General features: G+C 36.2%; 1 protein-coding gene across 2 annotated transcripts in view; it reads right to left on the reverse strand.

Annotated features, from left to right (window-relative positions):
* Nucleotides 1-24,162, reverse strand: part of LOC102230542 (interphotoreceptor matrix proteoglycan 1-like) — a 34,143-nt gene that overhangs the window by 6,955 nt on the left and 3,026 nt on the right. For both annotated transcript variants that reach the window (XR_002754420.1, XM_023352131.1), the window contains exons 2-12: nucleotides 18,675-18,890; nucleotides 17,049-17,215; nucleotides 16,910-16,935; nucleotides 16,070-16,104; nucleotides 15,937-15,983; nucleotides 15,723-15,863; nucleotides 14,600-14,658; nucleotides 13,426-13,628; nucleotides 12,127-12,426; nucleotides 8,444-8,940; nucleotides 7,537-7,626 (exon numbers count right to left, since the gene is read on the reverse strand). Coding sequence is in view for 1 of the 2 variants with exons in the window: in XM_023352131.1 (XP_023207899.1) it covers nucleotides 7,537-7,626; nucleotides 8,444-8,940; nucleotides 12,127-12,426; nucleotides 13,426-13,628; nucleotides 14,600-14,658; nucleotides 15,723-15,863; nucleotides 15,937-15,983; nucleotides 16,070-16,104; nucleotides 16,910-16,935; nucleotides 17,049-17,215; nucleotides 18,675-18,890 (1,781 nt within the window). In the remaining variant the exon portion in view is untranslated. The remainder of the gene's footprint in view (nucleotides 1-7,536; nucleotides 7,627-8,443; nucleotides 8,941-12,126; nucleotides 12,427-13,425; nucleotides 13,629-14,599; nucleotides 14,659-15,722; nucleotides 15,864-15,936; nucleotides 15,984-16,069; nucleotides 16,105-16,909; nucleotides 16,936-17,048; nucleotides 17,216-18,674; nucleotides 18,891-24,162) is intronic.

Below are 24,162 nucleotides of genomic sequence, written 5' to 3' on the forward strand. Positions count from 1 at the left end.
TAAAGCAATCAACAGGAAGAAAATATTTCCAGTACGATGTCCAGTATGCCAACAGCTAAAGTCAGGAACTGAACCAGGAGTTTCCTCAGCAAGATTGAACAAAATAGGTTTTAAATATTTATCTTTATTATGAACATTCTTGGTTTGCCAAGAATGTTTCTGCTGAGGAAGAAAATGGTCATTTAGGGAGGGAGAGGTGTGAATACTTTCTAAAATGATGGTTTGTTGAAATCAGCCATGACTCAGCGATTTGGATAAATTCTGCAAACAGGACCAAAAACCTAAATAAGACAGGAACTAATCAATCATTGTAGCTACTTTAACATTGATTATATAACTGCTCAATCTGACATTTCAATAATAAATTTGCTTAATGGAAACACGGCAATTTTGAAAAACATTTGTTTTTCAGTAAAAAGTTTTGCCGATGAGGTTGTTTGGTCGTATCAAAATGGGTTCATTTCATAAAACTGCAAAGGAAAAGCTTTTTTGCATCACGCCAGTCACATGACCGACAACCGGACGAAACCAACGAAGAAGACGACAGGATGAGGATGATGCGGCTTGTTTTTAACGGCTTAACACATGAACAAACTTATTCACATGTGATTTTAATTGTGTTTTTTCTTTAATGGAAACTAATGAAATTGTGAAACTGTGTTTTTTTTCCACTTTATTTTTTACATTAGTGGAAGTTTTACAAAGGTTTGTGGACATTTTTAAAGGAACCAGCTGATTGTTAAAAAATCTGTTCTCAGCCGGCGTGTTTTTGATCAGTCCACGTTTTTAGGATTTGCTGCAGAGAAAAATCATCTTCTTCCTTAAACGAGTTTTTACAAATTAACACTTTTTTCAATTATATTTTATTGTACAGAGACATGCAGATCTTTTTTATTAAAGATAAGATTTTCCCTATTTGACTCAACTTGCTTCTCCTTTATTAGTTTTTTTTATTATTATTATTGTGGCTCTTTGTGTCTCCAGAATTCTTGGACAAAAGTTCTGCATAACTGTAGAGATGTTTGTGTTGGAAAATAGTTTTCCTTCTCAGGCTGCAGCCAAGCAACACAACACAACACTCTGCTTTATCTAATTTAGCCATTTATCGTTTTCTAAATATTTCATGTGCATGCCTCGTCGTCGTTCATGTGAATAAGATGAGGGAGCCAAGACAAATAAAATAGTCTCGCTCCGCACAGCGCCATCGCTTTCTAAATCTAACTGGATTAACTTGATGCAGAGACTAAATTACATTATAAATGTATCAAACTCCAATGGAATAATTTAAAGTTGCTACTTCAAACATCTAAAGCAGTAAAATTACTTTTGACTCTAATTTAACCTAAACTTTAAATTTAAATATATTTGAATATGACTTAGACATGCAGTGACTTATAAAACTGTTCATCTCCCTTCAATCTTCAGGGATTAGTTTTGGGATTAGCCCAACATGGGACAGCGCATCCCTGGGCCAGAAGGAAAATGAAAGACAGTTTTCAATGTTTTTCAAAGAAAAAACAGGAAAATGTTTTGCCCCAAAGTTTAGATTGACGGATTGGGGTTTCATCTGCTAGCTAGTTAGCTAGCCAGCTGAGCTTTGGTTCTCTGCAGCTCCTCCAGAGTTGCCTCTTGGCTGCTTCTCTGATTAATGCTCTTCTTGTTCAGACTGTCAGTTCAGATCAGGGGTGTCCAAAGTGTGGCTCAGGGGCCATTGGCAGCCCATGGACTGACTGTGTGCGGCCCCAAACAACTTTGACTCCGAGGCTCAGGTGTTCAAAATGATGTCAAAGTAAAACCTTCCGACAATGAAAAAATACTGGCTACGGGGCGTGCCGTGGTGGCGTAGCGGTTAGCGCGACCCACATTTGGAGGCCTTCAGTCCTCGACGCGGCCGTCGCGGGTTCGACTCCCGGACCTGACGACATTTGCCGCATGTCTTCCCCCCCTCTCGTTTCCTGTCAGCCCACTATCATATAAGGGACACTAGAGCCCACAAAAGACCCCCTGGAGGGGTAAAAAAAAATAAAAATACTGGCTACAACACAAAGTGTTTGTCTTTAAATAAAGATCTTTTTTGCATTCTCTTGCCAGGACCAGTTTCTGTTACTCAAAAGTAAGACTTGCTGCATTCACATCTGTTTTTAATTAATTTAATAAACTTGGCTAAATACAGGAAGCACTTTCAAAGAAAAATCGACCCAAATCCGGATATTATTGTTCAGAAATGACTCAATGGTGTTCTTTTAATATTGTAAACCTGCAGAACTTTTTTAAGTTTTGGATCTAGAATAATTTACGCGTCCTTTTCCAGGTACAAATCTAATACTTATTTTAAATAAAGTACTGCATGTTTAGTTTGTTGTTGAGTAGATAAAAAACTATTTTTTAGCACTCAATATTTTTTAGACTTGATGAAAATGTTTGGACCCCCTGGTTTAGTTGGACGCCCATGTCTGCATAAGTTTGATGGTTCTGTTTGTTTCATTCACTAATTAGGAAACATTTGAAGGCAGTTGAGGTTAATGGGTTTTATCTCGGAGTGCCAGAGTAAAGGGGGAGGAATAAAAATGTATGACACACTTTTTAGATTTTTATAAATAAAAAATAAAAGAAAAAACACAAAATTCCAAAAATATACATGAAAGTTTGTGATAAAATATGAAAAAGTTATCGGAATAGTTTTGCAAATGCCTGCACTGTAAAAACACAAAAATTTACCAAGTATTTTTAGTCTAGTTTCTAGTACAAACATATTAGTTATTGAAACAAAATAAAACTAACTTACAAGTAACTTTTTAGTCAGATATAAGAGCTTGTTTTAAGTAATTAATTCCTTAATATTGATGAAAAACTTCTAGTTCCACTGGCAGATTATTTCACTTATAGGATGGAAAAGTGAAATAATCTGCCGAAATAAAACTTTTTAGTCAATATTAAGGACTTATTAACTTAAAACCAGCTCTCATATCTTGCTAAAAAGTCACTTGTAAGTTATTTTTGTCTCATTTCAAGTGTAATAAAATAGTTGGACTAGAAACTCGACCAAAAGAATATTTGGTAGGATTTTGTGTTTTTGCAGTGTGGAAAGCCAAACTATGAAGGAACTGATGCAGGAGGTCAGACAGCTAAAGAAACGGCGCTCCATCAGGGTCATTGATCTGAACGGTTCCCAAGTTGAGCTCACATGAAACTGCTGCAGCGTGAGGGGAAGAGATTACGCTACTTTAGCAGGCCTGAGCGGTGGAGGAGCGATAAGAAGCCTTAAGGCGCTCTGCTCAGGACAGGTGAGGGCACCTATCACCTGCCAACACTTCACCCAGAGCCACTGCTCTGACTGCGCTGCAGCTGCACCTGGACCAGCAGGGAACGACTTGCAAACAGTTTACAAACACAATAATTGTCACAATAATTTGTAAAGGATCTCTCTACTGCAAACCACAGAACTTCTACATCCACAACTTGAAGGTTTCATAAAAAGTTACGCATGTATCTACTGGTTCTGTTAAAACCAACAGGCCTGGTGCAGATGTCACTGCAGAGTCACCATGAATATTAACCAGCTTGGCATGTTTATTTTCATTCAACATAAAGAAAAAAACACTTTCTGAACTCCATGTCCAATTTTTTTTGGTTGCTTCACAAACCAGTAGGTACAGGAGTAATCCGAGCCACAATGGGCCGACAGAACATACATATACACAGATATGAGCATTCGGTGTCCGTTTAAATGGGCTCATTTACATGATACTCAGCAGTTCATTATGATTTCTGATGAAACCAGGTTGGATCATTTAAGATAAATAAGAAGTCGCCCATTTAAAGGAGAATATAGCTGCGTTCCCATTGACCAATTGCGCAAATTGAAATTACAAAAATAAATTTGTAATTCGTTAATGGAAACAGGTTTTCAATAAAAAGGTTTTGCACAATGATGAGGTGGTTTTTCTGCTGTATTAAAATTACTTTGATTCACAAAACTGCGACTGAAACACTTTCGCATCACATAAGTCACGTGATCAACCACCGGATGTTACTACTGGCGGAAACCACAAAGAAGACAACAGGAAGTGTAAGGAGGAGGATGACGCCGCATGTTTTTAACAACGTATCACGTTAACTTACTCAAATGAGATTTTAATTGTGTTTCTTACTTAATGAAGAAACAACAATTAGAAAATTATTAGCAGAATATCAACAAAGGTTTGCGCACATTTGTGATGGAAACGCAGAATATATTGGTAGCACTCAGAGCGGTAAATACTTACCGGATCAAACATCTGAAATCTAGTTTTGCCAGGAAGCTCAACAAATTAGTTAACAAGCAAAGTCCAAGGTTTGAGCAACCACTAAAAATTGGAGATGGAGTGTTGCTTTTACCAGCTATACATTGCTTTCAGCTTTTCTTTCAATAGTTTCTCTGCAGACAAGACAAGTTACCCTGTGAACAGAAACGAATCAAAACCAGCTCAACACATCTGTGACAGTCCATCGTTCATCCTTGCAGAAATATGTTTCAATGCATCTGCTCATATTAAACATGCAAGCATGCTAACATACCAAACCCTAATGCCGATTTTTAAATACAGCTTAATAAAATAATAATAACTAATGTTTCAACACTAAAAGTGACTTGATTGTTTTTATTCCATTTCCTGTGGTACATTCAGTTATATTGCATGCAGATACAGTAAGGAGATTGAAACCAGCATTAGCACAAAGTGTGAGATGCAGGAGCTGACGAGAACCTCTAAGCTGCTTACTCCACGTCACAAACCGAAGACTAAAACAGCAAAAGGTCTCCTGACCTCCATGCATAAACTAACTCGGCTTTAGCAGAACATAAGCATAAATCAGAAAAACATCCCGAAACTGTTCACAAAGATCATTCACTTACTATTCTAAGCCAAACTGATTTATATTTAAGGCATCAGACATGCAAATAATGTAACATCGTAAATGTGAAGCCATGCTGCATTTTTGTCTGTATAAGTAGTAAAATAAACTCCACAATCGAATATAGATCATGTTAAAATTGCATTTAGTCATTTAACAGTTGCTACAACTAAGAAGCAACATTCACCATAAATTTTTTATGCTACATATGTTTGCTAGCACCACATTCAAAGCAAGTTGAAGTAGCAAAATAACTAATAAGAAAACAAAAACTCAATAGTTTTGTCTATAATATTGAGCCTTAAACGATGATTTTACTTTTTTGCAACGCTATAAAATCACTTCTGCAGCACACAGAGTGGGAGGAGCTAACGCTACTTCACTGTATATTAAGGAAAGTTTTTCTTTAATTGGTTTTAGTTTTCAAACCAACATGTTCTGGAAACTGAGCCACAGTTTCCATTAAACTATAGAGCAGTTTAAAAATAACCAGAAAGTTACGTAAACAAACAGCAAATTCTAAGAAAATTCAAATAAAGTTGCCTAAAGGTTACAGTAAACTTTTGTTTTGTAGCTCATATTTATTTTTAAAATAACCAGTAAGTTATTTTCCAAGTAACTTTCTGGAATTCTGTTACGTTTCAGAAATCATGGGGTATATTAAAGGAAAACAGCCAGAATGTCCGGGAATGTATAAAATAAGTTTAATCAAAGATCCAGGAAAGTAACCAGTAAGTTGTAAAATGTAAGCGTGCCCAATAAGTTCAAGGAAAACACTCATGTTTCACATTTCAATGAATTTTCCAGCAAGTTAAAGGCAGATAACCATCATGTTGTCAATTAAGATACCAGTGAATTCAAGGAAGGTTTCAGAAAGCAACCAGTAAGTTCCATAACAGAAAGTAGTCAGGAAATGTCAGCAGTGTTGTGTAAAGTAACTATGAAGTTTTAAAAAGTACTGCTTAAGTTCCATGAAACATCCACGAATATATGATGTAAAATGTTTGAAGAAATGCAGTCAGGTCTGTGAAACCTCTGTAAAGATACGCCAGAACTTCCAGGAAAAAGTTACAAGAAGCTCAATGCAAGCAAGCAGTAAGTTCAAGGAAAGTTCAGGAAAGTAACAAGTAAGGTTTGAGAAAATAACTGATAATGTCCTGAAAAATATTACTTTCATTTTAAAAAGTCATTATGATACCCGCCAAGGGCAGGAAAATAACCAAGAAGTTCTGCAAAAATGCCCCGTTGAATAGAATTTTATAAAGTGTGTTTTAAAAAGTACCAGTAGGTTTCCAAAGAATTTCCCAGTATATTCTGGGAAAATAAAATCAAATAAAATCCAGGGAAGTTCCATAAGCTCTGAAAGACAGAGAGAAGTTATCAAAAAATAGCCAACAAGTTTTGGCGAAAAAGGCCTGGAAAGTTTTGGAAAGTAAGTTTGTAAAAGTTTCAGTAACTCAGCCTCTAAAATCTGTTTTATGAGATGATACTGAAAAATGCAGGTTGCACAGGACGAGAATCAGGGCTACAACCACTTTTAATCTCCCTGCAACTCTGGTGGTTTGTGTGAAAAACAAACTTTTCCTTCAGTAATAGAGACGTTTTTCACTTCTTTATATTCTTATCACATCTGACAAGCAAACCTGATACCATTCGGGCATTTTGTTAGAGTTTAAAGCTTGCTAAGGTTGTGTTTTGTATTGAACAGTTAATATGTTCTCACCTGTTTTCTGCACTGTAACATACAGAACAGTTCACACAGTGAAGATGAGAGAAGGGATAAAATCAAATATTCGACCGGTTTGTGTCGAGGTCAACGCTCTGGACTAACATTGTACACACTAAACTTTCAGTGGCTCAGCAACAAAGCACAAACCCGTTTCCTAAAACTTTCCCTTTTCAGTTAAATCTTCTGCTGCTGAACTTTCATCAGATCTCTCTTACTTTCAGAATATTTACATAAACTCACAGAGCAAGTTTGGGACCAGGCGAAGCCTCTTTAAGGTTAACGCATTTCGTCCTTATTTTCCCTCCCAACAATGTGTGCTAGATAATAACTTTAAAATTACCAACTGAAATACTGCTTAGAAACTCAGAAAATAAAAATATCTTACAAAGCTGCCACAAACCAAACTCTAACAGCTCAATGCTAAAACAAAGAAAAGAAACCTCTGTTCACAGTTGAGCAACAATTTGAGTGTTGCAGACTTTTAGTTATGTAAAAGTCCTGCAGACTGGATTCATCCTGTTTGGCTTTGCAACCTGTGAATTTCCTCTCATATCCACTTACGTCTTACATCATTTCAAAAAAATCACACACAAATGGAAAATACAAACAGATTTTACAAGAATGTGTGCTTTTTAAGATAACAAGGAAACATAAATACAGACAAGCAAATCAGCAGCAGCACAAACTGAATGTTAGTGAAATATTTTCAGGACAGATTTTTAAAAAAAACTGCAGTGTGACTCAAAAGATTAAGGCAAAAAGATGAGAAGCACAGAAAAGAAAAATCTTTTTCAGTATGGAAATGTGTGAATGTTAGGATGTTAGGCTTCTGGTTTTACGTACTGCATTTTTCACGTTGTTAGTGAACAAACTGAGGAGGAGAAGTTCCAATATGGAAACAGATAAAAAGATACCGGTATGGAGGCTAACGTTGTCTGTCTCCCCAGCCCAGATTTACTGGAAGCTCCAGGGTTTGGCTGGTTTCTGGACCCAAAGTGCTGAGTCTAAGTGAAACAGAACAATTTCACCACGATTGTTTCCACACCGTCAACATGGCGGCTCCTTTGAAACAAAAGTGTTAGCATACTGCAGGTTTTCGGTTTGAAGACATCTCCCATTTTTACAAAACAAAAACAAAAACAACAGCAACAATATATTCTCTTCTCTATACTGTGAGGATAAGACTTACTGCACAGCACACAGACTCCTCGTCTGTTCCTGTTTTCCCCCCACAAAAATGTTGAGCAGTGGTGCAATAAGTTTTCTACAACTGCAACGTTTTTATTTAAGCTGCAGTGTGAGGGCCATAGTAAGAAATACCATGAAAAAAAAACAAATTGCAAGAATAAAGTCAAAATAATACAAGAAGAAAGTCATAATTATTATAATAAAGTCATATTAATGTAAGAATGAAGTCATAATATTTCAAAAATAAAATCATATAGAATAAAGTCATAATAGATCATGGATAAAGTCATAAGAATGAAGTTATTTGTCAAAAAAAGCTTGTCATTATTTCTGACAAGCATAAAGCATGAAGTCAAAACAATGAGAATAAAGTCATAATATTTCAAAAATAAAGAAGCACGAATAATATTACCATTATTATTATCTGTGATGATAATAACACTAGAATAATGTCATATTATGACTTTGTTCTGATAATATATTTACTTTATTCTTGTAATTTTTAATTTTTTTCTTAGCACGGCCATATTTAGTCAGTCATATTTATTACAGTTTAGCCTGGTTTCATAATATAAGGTAGGACAGTGAAGCATGCAGAAGCATAACATCCATCACAAAAGCTTGAGTACCTACCAGTTCCAGAAAGGTATTCTCCAGTGACTTATACTCTGGGGAGCTCTTGTTGAACAGGTCGTCAGTAAACATCATGTTAGTGACCCTCAAGCTAAAGAAAACCACCAATTCTTTGCTCTTCTCCACAGCGGTCATCACAGGTGTGCGGGCTTGTCTCATCGCAGGCGCGGCTGTCGAGCCGTACGGACCTTCATCAGATTCTGACGCAAATCCGCTCCCGCTCTCCTCTTCCTGTTGCTCTGTTACTCCATCTGCGGTGTGTGAATAATCTCCAGGAGCGGTTTGGGTGACCGGGGTCAGATCTGATCGACCTTCCCCTCCGTCCTCAGGGGACGGTAAAGGCTTCACGTCTGGTCCAGGTTCGCTGCCCTGGACGGCGTCCTCAGCAGATGAACGGGTGGAAACCGGGTCAGCGGAAGCTGTGGGTGGATCCAAGTTCACCTCAGCAGTTTGATCTCCTTCAGGCCTGGAGCTCGAACTTCCCACCAGCTCCAGATCTGGTGAAAAGAAACAAAACAGCAGAGGGGTCGCATTTACATTTCTATATTCAAAAACACATTACAGTTACAGTTTTGTACTTATATTTGCGTTTCTACTTCTTCTGAAACCGGCACAAGGGCTTTACAAAAAAAAACAACATATTTTTGGCAATAAGGTAATGTGTTTTGGTGTTGAGCCACATTCAAATGGCACAGCACAGTTACCTAGCAACCCCAACTAAGTCCAGCCCGTTACCTAGCAACCCAAGCATAATTCCAGCTCATTTAATCAGCTGGTTTTACCACCGTATGCGCTGTACAATGGCTGCTGGAAAAGACAAGTGTTTTGTTGTTGACTTACCATCAAGAAACCACTTGCTGCGTTTTTGTTGGTTGTGCAGGACCAACAAAAATGGTTGGTCCTGCTTTTCGAAGATGTATGGTTGTATAATTGCGCATCTCTTTGCAGCCATTTTCATGTGAGTGTAAACGTTGAGTTGGCCAGTCAACATAGTATATCAATTTGTGATCACGCACCTACATGTACAGTTTGTGCTACAAGAAGTTGTTGTTTTACTCATAGTTCCAGTTTTGTAACTGTTGTGTTTTGCTAACTTTGTTTCTGACTTCGCTCAGAAAGCACACAGGACTTTAAACTGCTGCCTTCTGGATACACAGTAAACATCTTAGCTGTGCCTCAACGCAGGCGGAGAACATGACGTTAGCAGAAATGAGCTCACCGCTGGTTCTGGGATTTTAAAAGCGAGACGTTTTTCAAACATTTCTCAGGCAGAGGATTAGCAACTCACTCATGTTCCAGTTTAATTTCTGAAACTGTTTGTGTGAATACTTAGATTATGAGGAAAACATTCAAGAAACTAAAGGCAGTTTGTTTGTTTTCACATTTTCACATATAACAGTTTTAAAGGTTAATCAATATTTGATATGTTTCTAAACGTTCATTCTAACTGTGTTAATTTCTGGCCAGAGCTGTAGCTGCTTCTGTGCTTTTATTTTTATTAATTTTTTTAAATGTGTCCTAACTGTATGATTTATGCCTGTTTTAATATAAATTATTCCTAAACATTAAATTTCACAACTCTGGCAGCTCATTTATCAAACATGACAAACTATTCTTTTTATTCCCAATCCAAACACTTGGTGCTGACTTTATTATATAAACATTCCACCGTGGAATATATTAGAAATTAACCATTTTCATTAAATATGACATCTGTAGCTGCACCAGAGGCTTTTCACACATTTCTCTAAAGTTTGGGTCTCAGCTGTCAAGGTGGGAAAATGTTGCTGTGACTTAATGAAATGCGTCTGAGCAGCGCAGCGTGACTTGGTGATGACTGGGCCAGAGGCCGGCCGGCCGGCCCCCTGCTGATGGAGCTTTTCCAAGGGTAAAGTGACAACACCAAGTCTAATCATGCTGTCATTTCTATTTCCTGGGTCAATCAAGGTTGCATTTAGATGCTGTAACTGTATACGATTATTTTTTACAAACTCTTACGTTTGTGTGTCCCTCCCCGACACTGTGACAGAAATATCTCACTTGATTTCCGCCAGATGTTCAGGAGCAGGAGGAAGATATGAGACCATAAAATAGAAAATACGAACTTTAAAAGTGGTCCCTGTAAAAACCTAAAGTCATTTTAGTACCACTGAAATACTAAAAGTAATAAAGTTCTTACAAAAACTGTTCCTTTCTTCATACGTGCTCTTTGTTTTGATCATTTACAGATTCAGCAGCATCTTAAAAAGTCATAAAATATTTATCTGATGGTTTTTAAAGTCTTCAGATTTTCCATCACTGGTCTTAAATTTCACATAATTTGTGTCCTATTTATTTTCCATTATCTGTGTAATGTGAGCAATCATTTGCTGTGTTGTTGCATCCTGCCTGAAGGATTAGAGTGTTTTTATGCCGTGGAAACTGTGAGGCTCACAGTGGGAGGCACCAAACAGCCTGTGAAAGAAATTTGCCCATAAATCTGTCTTATTGTTGTTTGTTTGGGGAAGTTAAATCAAAGGATCCTTGTTCTACTATCCAACCCCCTTTCCTTCAGGAGATTTTATATTTATTTACATTTTTGGGTATTTTCACAGCTGATAATCGAGTACAGTTAGATTTGGGACCAAACTTGCAACATTTGTTGCAGTTTCAGATGCTGTGGTTCTTTTTCTCACAGACTGAGCCAAACCAATCAAATCCTTTAAAAATATGTTCCCCTCCTCGCCTGTGGGGGCGCTGCATCAAGAACCACTGAAGAAAACAACATGAAAACCTCTAAAGAAAACACTGAGCGCATCTTCTTTCTTCATAAAAATGTAAACAAAAATGGAGTGGCGTCAAATTTTAGCAGTTGTAGGATTTCTCTTTTGTCCACAAGTCATTTGTCTTGCTAGCGCTAGCCTAGCGCATTTGTTTGGGTTGTCTTTAGCCACAATGCACTGCGCTGTAGCCCACTTCCTGCTTTTGTAGAGGCCTCGAGTTCACATAGACATTCAAACCGAACCAGAGTTCACTTCAATGAGCCGTAGGTGTTAAAATGGACCAGATTCACTTTTTTTGGAATTTTAATCAAATCGGACTTTCTAGACAAACAAACTGGAGTTTGATTAAAATGGACTAAACAGGGCTGGTGCGAATTAAATTTGCTAAAACCTGTTTCATGTAACCATTTGCTGAGTATAAAACATGTTAAAATTTCACCATTACAGTCTAAGAGCAAACGGGCACCAACTAAAACGCACCAAGAGAAGTTGGGAAAGAAACATTTAGCCTAAGATAATAGCCAGGTTGAATAAAAGTTGAGTTCTTGTAGGTCTGAGGTTTAAATACTCATGATTTTACAAACAAGATTAATTTAACCAGGTGGAACTTGTAGAAACTTTGCTGTTTTTCTACAGCTGGTTTCTGTTTTACTCCTTTATGTTTGGATGTTATTATTTAACTCTGCAGATCCGCAGCCAACAGTTCGAAACACGGAGCCAACACGACACTGATGCGGTTTTCATTTCCAGAGCTCTTCTCATTACCTCTCAATAGCTTTAAATGGAGTCTAACCACAGTTTACTGTGTGGTTAATCAATAAAGCTTTAAATTTTTAAACTTGGCTCTCCTTGACATTCTGCTTTATGAGCTGGATCCACCGGAAGAAGGGTCATCATCTGTCACCTCAGAGTCTCACTCACCTCCATCTTCACCATCACCCACTGGAGCCTCCTCTTCCTCTATTCCCTCCTCTTCCTCCTCAGTGGGCTTTTCTTCTGCAGCTGCCATTGAAGGAGTCCCATCAGTAAAGCTAGAGCTGGCCTTTGGGAGGATGATGGGGATAAAAGGCACAAAGGTGTTTGTTTTTGGTCTGACGGTGGCTGAATCCCTCAGCTTGTTTTCCAAAACTCCCACAGTGGGGAATAAACTTTGGGTGGGTGGGTTGACATCTTCTGGTTCCTGTGTGGACATGGAGTCCACAACCGGATAAACCATGGTCACTGCAAAATAACAAAAACAGCTAAAAGCCACAATTTATGGTAACATAAAACAACAGGAATATTCACGTTTATTTAGAGGAAAAAATGTTAATTAAATTAATTTCATTTCCAAGTTAAATATTTAACTGGAGCGGTTCAGTTCTAATAGCAGCAGATTTTATATAAAGGCCCTCAAAACCCAGCTTTTATTTTGATAATCCACTTCCACTTATCAGCAAGCTAATTTCCATATAATCTAAATATTTGGCTGGAAACGTACATATTTATTTGGCAAGCTAAATATTTAGTTTGAAAATTAAATATGTGGCTTAGAAAAATATTTAGTTGTGAAATAAAATGTTTTGAAAAGCATTTATTTGGCAAGATAAATATTGAATTTGGAGCTAAATAACATTTTCAACAAAATATGATGTTGGCAGCATATTATACCAACTGTTTTTTAATAAGCAAAATGTTTGGTTAGCAAAAAAAATATTTAGTTTGTACACCAAATATTTACTTTGAAATCTAAATATTGAGCTTACTCTTAAACGTTTAATTTGAACTAATTTAGTTAGAGAAATAAATGTTTAATTTGGGGTTAACTATACAGTTAGCAAAAATAAATATTTAATTAGCACAATATTTAGTTTCTAAACTAAACATTGTAAGATAAATATTTAATATTTATTATTTAATATTCCCAATCTCGTTGTAATCTGTTGATGACAATGACAAATAAATCTTATCTTATCTTAGACTTAAACATTGAGATTAGAACTAAATATTTATCCTCCTAAATAAATATTTTGTTTGAAAGCTAAACTTTATAGCTTGTGAAATAAATATTTAATTGGAAAATCTGACATCTATAAATGTATGAATAACATGGTGAAAATATGACTTGGAAACATTTTTTTCTCTCTGTCAGAATAAATAAAACAAAACTGTTAATGTTTTACTGTGTAGCTTTACAAACACATCCCATAATAATCATTAGACTCAGGTAAAAATGATTACCAGCCTCAAAGCTGAGTGTCTGTATGTCCAGCAGCAGCGTCGGCTCCTGCTTCAAGGCCGTAACGATGATGCGTTTCAGTTTCGGCGCATTCACATCTTCGTTTGTCTCTTTTCTCTCTTCCATCTCCAAACTGTCAAAGTCTTGGTTTAGCTCCGTTTCTCCGTTAAAGACCACAGCGTAGCGCACAGAGAGATCCTCTGAGCTAATCAACACAAATAAAATCCGTTAAGAAAGCCTCAGAACAGACTGAATGTTCTGCAAAGATCAATCCAACATTTTTAAATCCCTGATTAATTTAAATCCCAATCTCTGTTGATGTTCAAATTGTGAGCTATTATTTGGCCAATTTCATCTAATATTGTTTTACAAGCTGTCAGCTTTATTTTGTTGGACTAATAATCATAAGTTACATGCTAGCATTAGCCTAGCACTTAAACTCCTGTTGTTGCATGTCTCAAGTTGGAAATATTTTTATAAACAAAAGGTCTTCTGTTGCTTATAAAGATATAATACCAATACTAATGTACACCCTATATTATGTTATTTATTCACTTCAGAATGTTTCAAGTTTCAAATAGGGACTTGGTATCATTAGTAAAGTCAAAAATAAAAGACAATAATTTGGGTTATTTAGTCTTGCATGATAAAAAATAAATCGGTTTCAATTTCATGAATATTTTACCATGTTATTCATGAATTCATGACTAGTACCAAGAAAAATGTTTAATCGAGCTAAATATTTGGTTCCAAATAAAATGTTCAATATCTAGTTTACAAACCATATTTAGTTTGAAACTAAATATTTAGATTGCTTAATAACCCAAATTACTGCTGTTAATTTTTGACTGTGTAACTCTTTGTCAAAGGCCCATTTTTATATAATTTAAACTGGTAGGAGGAAATTCAGACGGGGAACCCTAAAATTCAGTAAACTTAATCACAAAGCAAAGTAATTTATCAGTTAGGTCATTTATTTAGATTATGCAACAAATTCTCTAAGCAGTTAACCATAAACTGTTGGAAAACCTGAATACTTTCCCCTAAACTAAGTCATATTTATTAAGGAAATGCAGTTGAGTTTGACAGTAAACCCATAAAACAGAAGAAGAAATAACTGTAAACACATTTTCTTTATTTTAGTTGATTTGCTTCCAAAACATTTATTAAACTCACCGAAATCCAAGAACACGTATTTCTTTGAATCCTGGAACTTTTTCAAACACGTGAACCATCTACAAAGAAAAGAAAAAACTGAGAATTGAAAAATGTCAAAAGTGCAGAGAGGTTTTGTCTCCAGGTTCATAGTTTTAATCATCTTACAGGTAAATTAGAATGAGCGGAAATATAAATAAAAAGTTAATTTATTACTAATTCATTTTTAAAAATTAAACTTATGTTATTAAGTTTTCTTCTTGGCAGAGTGATAAATTTAAAGGATTCACATTGCAAAAACAAAAAGTTTTTTTCTGGTGGAAATATCTTAGTACACTTGAAATAAAACAAAACAAATTTACAAGCAACTTTTCAGCAAGTTATAGGAGCTTATTTTATTTTTAGTCAGTAATTACTTAATATTGTTGGAAAAAAATTAGTTCCACTGGCAGATTATTTCACTAATTACAAAACGTTTTTCTCATGTTTTAAATAAACAGTGTTGCTGTCTTGCCAAGTCCATCTTCAAGAAGAGATTGTAGATTTCAAAGAGGTTTTTATCTTGCTAAATTAAGGTTATTATTAAAACTAATGTTAAAGTAGCTTTTCAGCAAGATACATAAACTTGTTTTAAGTCAATAATTCTTAAAAAGATTTTTAAAATTACTAATTTCACTTATAATGAGACATTTTTTGAGTTTTAAGTGAAATAATCTGGGAGAAGTACTTTTTGTGTCTATATTCAGGAATTATTTATTATTATTTTGCAGAAAAGTTACTTTTTCGTTATTTCTGTCATAATTCAAGTGTACTAAAAACATTTGTAGAAACTAGACAAAGATTCTTGTTTTTGCAGGGAATAATCCTGACTTCTGAGGTTCTGTTCTGCTCTTAGTCACTAATCTCTTTGCACTTCTTAGTTTAGATCCTAAAGGTTGAATCAAAGCTGTTAAATCAATCGGGGAAAGGTTTCCTCTTACAGTACAATAAAATCTGGCCTTTCCCTCCTGCGTTGTTATTCAACCCTCCCTGGGAGAGCCGGCGCTGCTGCTGAAGCGACCGCAGGCTGCCGGCGTTTGCATAAAGGTGAAGACAACAGCTGGGAGGAGAAGTGCTGACATTTGCTGCAGGCGGGTGATCTCACCTTGTCTCTGAGCTCTCTGGTGACGCTGTTGTAATGCGGCGCTGCGGGGTTGCTAAGCATTTCGCTGTATGTTGGGTCAGACACGGTGATGCTGAACTCAACAATGTATTCCTCGTAGTTCTCCTTAATCAGGTCTTTAACCTGGGGAGCGAAAAGATACAAACAATTTAGGTATTTCTGGAAAACTGACGGTGAATTCTGATGGTGGATTTACCTCGTCTGTTTCTGCTGGAAGCAGAATGGGAGGAGGAGTCCAACTGCCTGAAATTAAAGATTTTTACAGAAAAACTCTGACTTAACTCCACAGATTTACAGAATATGGATTAGTGAACGAAGGCAAGACTTACATTCACTGCTTGGCTCTTCCTTAGCTGCAACAAACCTACAGGAAAATAGAACATCTTTTTTTACTGTGATATTTTTACTTGGGTGTTTTTCTGAATATGTCACAATTTGAACAGTATTTCACAGACAGAAAATAAAATTGCACATGGTTTATAACAGGGTTTTGTTTTGCCAATATTGTGGATGTGAAGTTTGTTTATTCTTTGAATTTATTCCGTTTAGTCAAGAGGTTGCTTCTCCAGACATTTGTTGTTGTATTTTAAGTTTCGTTGTGCTGCACTTGACAGTCGGTGGTTACCATAGCAACCAGTAACTGACAGAAACTCCTCCCCCTTTTTCTGTTGCCTGCAACTGTGATATGTACTGGGAATAACTTTGTGTTTTCTTTACAAATATTATATTTAATCCTATTTTAGACAAATTGAATCATATACAGTGTTTGTTTTTTGTTTTGTACAATGATTTGACTTTTTTGCCAATTACATTATTAAACAGCAGAAAATATTCAAGTTTTTTTTCTTGTAAGAATATGATATTATTCTTGAAATCTCAAAGTTTTGGATAAAAGTTGGCCAGATTTCATTATATTTTTTCATCTATGCTCCATCGTAAGTCTGAGTTGCAATAAATGCAGCTTTTCTACTTGTTCCATAATGATCTTTAAAACATTCTTTAACTTTATGTTGATTCCCAATAAATCTGAATCATGTGTAATATACAAAAATCTCCTGCTACTTCATTTAGCATACTGATACTTTTGATATATTATAAGACAAATTTAGGTAAAAACATTGACATAGTTCTACTAATCTAATATAATATCCAGAGGACGATGCCCCTACCCTTCTCTTTCAGCCTCTTCTACTCTCTGAAATGAAAAAAGAAAGTGGAATCCATAAAAGTTTAATTTTAATCTTAAAGGTAAACAAGTTGTGATGAAATGTGAGTTTCATGGAGCTGCTGTGAGTCTGCATTGCTCACTCTGGCCACCAGGTCCAGATGCTCCTGAGAGCTGCTGAAGTTCTGGGCCAGGTCGTCCATGCAAAGGTTCTGATGCTGGCAGGTGAACACCCAGGTCCGGTACTCCTCCGGGGCCGGGACTCTGTCCAGGAAGATCCGGAATGCTTCCCAGATTGCTTCCTGACAAACTGACGACAAAATCCTTGGTTTAAAACAGAGAATCCTCAAAAGCACGACTGAACGAGGCGTACGCTGTTCACTGCAAAAACACAAAACCTAACCAGGAATACTTGTTTTGATTCTAGGTCAAATATTTTAGCGCACTTCAAATAACAGAAAACTAACTCAAAAGTAACTTTTCAGCAAGATAAATATGCCAATAGTTCTTTAATATAGAAAAAAATACTAGTTTCACTGGCAGATATTTTCACTTGAAACAGGAAAAATGTCTTGTTATAAAATTTAAAAATCTGCCAGTGGAACTAGAACATTTTTATCAATATTCAACTTAAAACAAGAGTATTATTCATTAACAAGACAATAATTTCGTATTTTTGCAGTGCTGAAAAGGTTTTTGTTGTCCTTGACGGTTCTGGGTAACTCAGGGTCAAACGTGACAATTTAACAAAGAAATAAAAGTAAAATAACAGTATTAAAAGATAACCTTCTGAAAACAAACAAATATTGAAAACAAAACACTTTTCCCATATTATAAGAGAAAAAATCTGCCAATGGAATTAGTACTGTTTTTATTAACCAAGAAATTATTGAATTAAAACAAACACCTATTTCTTACTGAAAATTACTTGAAAATCTGTTTTGTCTTATTAAAGTTCTCTGAGATATTTGCACTGGAAACTTTACAAAAATACTTGGCAAGATTTTGTGTTTTTACAGTAAGGAAACTAAAGAGTAACTATTTAGATTACTAAAGTACAAGTGCTCTAGAATAAATCAGAATATAATAAAAATGATTATGGCTGTTCACAAAAAACAACAAGAATTTAGTTAATCAGAAAATAGTTAAACTATGTAACTGCTTATTACAACAATATGATAGCTGTACTAAACTTTGACATGTGTAAATAAATCTGCAAAGATTAGGATGATTTATTTTCATTATACATCCTACAATCATTTTTCTTCACGTTTCCAAAAGAGTGAACTGTATATTTACGACTTGTTGACGATATTTTAGTGAATATTTAAACGTTTGGAGCAGAGGACCAGTAAAGCAGCCACGTGTTTCAGCCTGTAATGAGCGCCACATTGTCCAACGCCTGTGGGAAACGTATTCTGCCACAAACCCATTTGAAACGATGCTATTACCTCTAAAAGAACAATTTAATCTGTCTCACGTTGAAATGACACGCTGCAGCAGCTGCTGGGATGACTTTGATAAGAAGCCATTTGCAATCGTTGCATCCCCGTTTAATTCCCCTAAAACACCCACAATGCATGTTGGAGGATGTCTGTGCGTTTCGTCAACAATTCAAGTGCCTCTGTTGAATTTTATCATCAGCATTTTTATTTTGAAAACCCTCCGAGTTGACTGTGACATCATAAAAATGCTTTATAATGTGTTTTTTTGAGCAGCCAGGTCATGATTTTATATAAAATTCATTTCAACAATCAAAGTGGATCTACCTCTGAGTTTGTAGTAGGCGCGGTGGCTGCCAATGACGGTTTTCATCGTCTCCTGGGGACACACTTTGACGCCTGTGGTGTGGACGGCGGACCTCTTCACCCGCTGTCCGTCCTGCTCGGACCGGACGTTGGTCGCATGCCTGATGGGTCGGGAAGCTTCCAGAAAATGCCGGTACTTCACGTCTCTGAGCCCAGAAAGGTTTATGTCATTCAGTTCTGCAGGAGGAGAGACAAAAGAGGAGGCAGGAATGTTTCAACAAACCACTGGGTAATCACAGCAAACGTTAGTTATTTTGAACAGGCTGTCATGTTTATGTCAGTTATTTGATGAGAATTGGTGGAATTACAAAGTAAACACAAAATGAAGTTTGGGCAAAGTCTTTCTGGGAACATTGTTGGTATTATTTTATCTACCTGAATGGAGATTTCTTATTGTTGGTGGTTTATCCCATGTGCTCTTTTGACCTTCCACACTGGCTCCCAATAACTTTAGCCAAAAATTAGGCAAAACCAATTAGCATTTTTATATAACAAAGGCAGTTTTTCTGCATTGAATTTCCAAAAGCAATGACACAAAAAGTAACAGTAACTTGTTTTCAGATCTGTTTCTCTTGTCATTACTTTCAACCAATGTGCTTTTTAAAAAATCAAAAACAATTATCTTTAATTTTAATCCTAAAAAGAGAAATAAAATGCTTCTACAGTAGTCTAAAAAGTTGTCTTGTTTCAAAAAGTTGTGATATTTGCAACTTTAACCGAGTCTTATTTGGTTCACTGCAAAAACAAAATCTTACCAAGTATTTTTGGTTAGTTTCTATTGCAAATATCTTCGTTCACTTTAAATAGGGCAAATTAACTTACAAATAGCTTCTATTTGTATCTTCTATCAGTAATTCTTTAATATTAATGAAAAGCACTACTGTTGTGCCTCTGGCAGATTATTTCACTTTTGGGGAAAATGTCTCGTAACAAGTAAAATAATCCGCCAGTGGAACTAATACTTTTGTTTCATCAGCCTTTCAGACTACAGGTACACCAAAAGAAAATCGGCCCCAATTTCCTTAATTTTGGGGGATCGGTGATCGGCCAAAACTTACATGTGAAACAGATCTTATTTACCTCAGCAAAGGTCTAAAAATCAACCACTGCCTACAGCCATCACCATCTTCAATAACTCTTTGAAGAATCTGAATGAATGAGATACAACATAAATAAACAAATAAAGTATGTTTGAATTTTGATTTTTGCACTGAGCGAGGTTTGACTGACAAACCGGACCACCAGGTAATCAGCCAGAAAACTATTCCAGGCCTCTCAGGTCTTCTGGTTCCGGAACCAGAACCAAACATGGAGAAACTGCATTCAGCTTCTATGCTCCTCTAATCTGGAACAAACTTCCAGAAAACAGCAAAAATGCTGGAACATTGAGTTCCTCCGGAGCTGGCTGTTTTTCAGACGGACTTATCCCAATATCACCTTATGGTCAAATCTTTTGGTAACATGTTGCCAAGTCGCACAATAATTAAACACAAACCTTCTGCATAAAGTAATTAGGTCCAAAAATGTACAAAACAGGAAAAGTGGAAGATGAAAAGATTTGTTGGCTCTGGGTTCGTTTTTCTCGTGTGAGCATGAATAAATCTGACGTTAATCATCATGGCAAACAGCATGTTAGTGAATCTGTGGTTGGTTTCTGTTTACATCAGAACTGGGTTAAATGTGGAAACATTCAGCCGCCATTTTCTTCTCAAAGCGTGAAACAGTAAAAATATAAATACACGCTATAAGATTCACTGTTTGTGGGAACTTTAACATCTCATTGTTGCTTTTGTCTCTTTGTCTTTCCTTTAAGTTGACGGTGAACTTAATTAAGTTTAAACTAAAAGTTTAAATTACAGGAGTGAGTATTAAAACATTAACCTTTGTCTGTCCCTTAGCGTCAGGAACGGGTCAGCCAAGGCTCACTATCTGTCAGGAGTATTTAATTTGCTCCGCAGTTAATCCAACAAAGTGACTTACGGCGTTTGCTGAGCAGTTCTAGTCTCTGCTGCTTCCTTTGTGAATGTGTTTTAACAGAATTTTAACGTTTGCAATGAAACATATACTGGTTTATCTTTGGACTAAATGCCACACAGAACTCCTCTGTGGGTGTGTGTGTGTGGGGGGGTGTGTGTGTGTGGGGTGTGTGTGTGTGTTTGATTTCAGGTGCAAAGTCATTTAGAAACTTTTATGTATGGAAAGTTTGGAGTTGATGGTTTGTGGTTGGAAGAAGTTATGCAAAAGTGCAAAAAATAAATGAAAAGGAAAAATGTAACACTTTGTCTTGAGGTGAAAGAACAGTTGCTTCTTGGCTCTTTTGTCATTTCTGACTAAATACAGCAGCAAAAATATTTTTAAAGCCATTTTTCTGACACCATTTTTAGACAATTACATTTTGTGTCTGTGTTTTTAATTGTTTTAATACCATTAGATATTTTGTTTGTTTGTTAGTCGTCTTTCATTTTAAATCCCTTCAGTGTTTTAAAATGTGCTTGACATATTTCTAATATGCAGCAAGAAGGTCCTGGGTTCGATTCCCAGCCGGGGTCTTTCTGCACGGAGTTTACGTGTTCTCCCTGTGCATAGTGGGTTCTCTCCGGGTACTCCGGCTTCCTCCCACAGTCTAAAAACATGACTGTCAGGTTAACTGGTCTTTCTAAAATCTCCCTAGGTGTGAGTGTGTGTGCATGGTTGTGTGTCCTGTCTGTCTCTGTGTTGTCCTGCGACAGCCTGGCGACCTGTCCAGGTGACCCCGCCTCTCACCCAGAACGTTAACTGGAGAGGCAGCAGCTCCTCCCGACCCCACTAGGGACAAGGGTGTAATAAAATGGATGGATGGATGTTTCTAATACATGTAACAACCAAAGTAATTCAAATAAGCAAAGAAACCAACACAACTGACTGAGAGAAAACGTACCAAAGACATTCGGTGCAGAAACATACCGAAAGTCAAAAGAAACCAATTATTGTTTATTTATGTTTATTTGATGGGGGAAATGTCTTGTAACAAGTGAAGTAATCTCAGTGGAACTAGTACTTCTTCTCAGTATTATTTACCTAAAGCAATTTCCTATGTCTTGCTGAAAAGTTACTTGTAAGTGAGTTTCGTCTTATTTCAAGTCTTCTGAGATATTTGCACTAATAACGAGACTAAAATACTTGGTGAGATTTTGTGATTTCTAGGGAAGCAGAGAAAGAAGGGGGAAATGAAAGCAGCGTGTCAAATCAAGAGTTGATTGTCAGAGAGATGCTTCACATAATGCAGCCTGAATTACAGATTAAATTACCTAAAAATAAGAAAAGCTATTTTGTTTACCTTTAGAAGCTCTGCCAGAACTTCTGTTGTTCAACAGAGTAATTTTGCAGCGTAACAAAAGCCGGCATGATGATCCTAAATGTGTGGGCCGGCAGCCTTGTTGAATAATTTTAGAAGAAAGGCCTGATTGTGACGCCAGCTGGCAAATCTTCCAGGACTTCTTAAGACAATAAGCCAGGATTTATGAGCCCCAAAACACAGACTGGAGGTCACTGCACCCAAATAAACTATCATAGCTCCTGGATTAGGAAACTGAGAAAAGGCTGAAGACAAACCAAAGGAATAAGTGAGTGTAAATAAAAAAAGTTTGTGCATAAACATCTGTAACTTAAGCTACCAGTATTAGGTCAGCTTAGCTGCCTGGGTTTTACTTGCATAAAAGAATATCAAAGAATTATTGAAAATACAGACAGAGGCCGAGTGATATGCAGTATACCAACAAAGACGTACAATTTAAAGGCATTTTAAAATTGATTTTGAGTCAATTCAGAATCCCAGCAACAGGAATTGTGATTTGATTATTTTTTACTGCACCTCTATTTTCTATCAAATGAAAAGCTGTTTAGTGGCTTAATGCAATCCACTGTCGCCACATGCTTGCTCAGAAGGAGGGATTGCTGAAGGTCTGTGAATCATGCAATCGGCTGGGCTTCCTCTGATGGAAAACATTTTATATCAACCGTCATAAACTGAATTTAACTGCTTTAGGATACACCAATAAAATGAACCGAATTAAATTAGATTTAGACTGAAGGCAATCTCTGTCTCTTCAATTAAATTTTGCTCAGGCGGAGTATTTCTGGAGTTCATCATATCAGCCTATTCTCTAAGCTAATCAAAATAAATTATTTTTGGGTGCATCATCGCTCAACCCTCCTGAATCAGCTTTCACTTTTAACTTTTCAGTTATAGAAGGAAGATTTTATACATATTTTTCTTTACCTTTTAGCAATTTTTATGACTTTTTTAGTTTGTACATAATTCAAACTAATTCTGTAAAATCCTTACAATATGCAAGGATTTTATTTTTTATGAGCCCTGTAAAGAATCCTTACATTCTGTAAAATTAAAATCCTTACATTTTACAGAATCCATACCTTTTATATTACAAAATGTAAAAGGTAAGGTTTTTATATGTAAAATATATCTATATTTTATTTATGTTACACATTTATTTTTTTTATTCTTCCTCTGTATTTCTCCATGTCTGCAGGTGAAGAAAGAATATTTTGATTCCTTAACTTTGACTTTACTGTTAAAGAAAACATTTTAAACGATTTGTCCTCATAAAACCCAAACGCTAAAACAGAATTACAGGAGTTTTGTTAGATATGGTTTTAAAGACCAAACTTTAACATTCAGGTCAAATACAAATAAACATAATTTTATGCAGCTTCATATTGTTGAATTGGCTGGGGAATTGGCTGGGGTCTACTCTGTAGATTCATAGAAAACTAATATTTATTGATTTGGTTTCAAGTCAGCTGCAGATGTATTATACAAAATTTATTTTTTACTTCCCTTTGTTATCTCTTGCTGTTCTCAAAACAGCCCAAGTGCTAAAATAAAAAAATATCAGCCAGTTGTTTTTGGTAATAAGTTAATGTTTTTTGGAATGTGGAAAATGAGTCGTTTCAAAAACCTCTGGATTGTAACACGTCAAAGCAGCAACCATTGTCCCTCACCTAGCAACCCCAGGGAAGCCCAGTCCTGTTACCTAGCAACCCAAGCTGAGCTCCAGCACGTATGGTCAGCTGGTTTTACCACTGTATGACCTGTACAATGGCTGCTGGAAAAGACAAATGTTTATTTGTTGACTTACTATCCAGAAACCACTCGCTGCATTCTTGTTGGTTGTGCAGGAGGCTCTACTTCTGCTTTTCAAAGATGTATGGTTGTATAATTACACAAATGTAAAGTGACGAGAGGCTCTAAAACAACTTATTCTGAAAGGAGCTCAAAACGGGCAGAACTGAGCAAACTAAAATCTCATTATCCAAGAATGATTTTGTGCAAAAAATGTAACGAACATGTTTTGTGACGTCCATAGAGGTATCCTAACCTGTTCACGGAAGCATAATAGGTCACCTTTAAGACAATTTCCACCTGCTTACAGTCGGTCAGCTGAGTCCC

The sequence above is a fragment of the Xiphophorus maculatus genome, chromosome 19 (assembly GCF_002775205.1).
Source record: "Xiphophorus maculatus strain JP 163 A chromosome 19, X_maculatus-5.0-male, whole genome shotgun sequence".
NCBI lineage: Eukaryota > Metazoa > Chordata > Actinopteri > Cyprinodontiformes > Poeciliidae > Xiphophorus > Xiphophorus maculatus.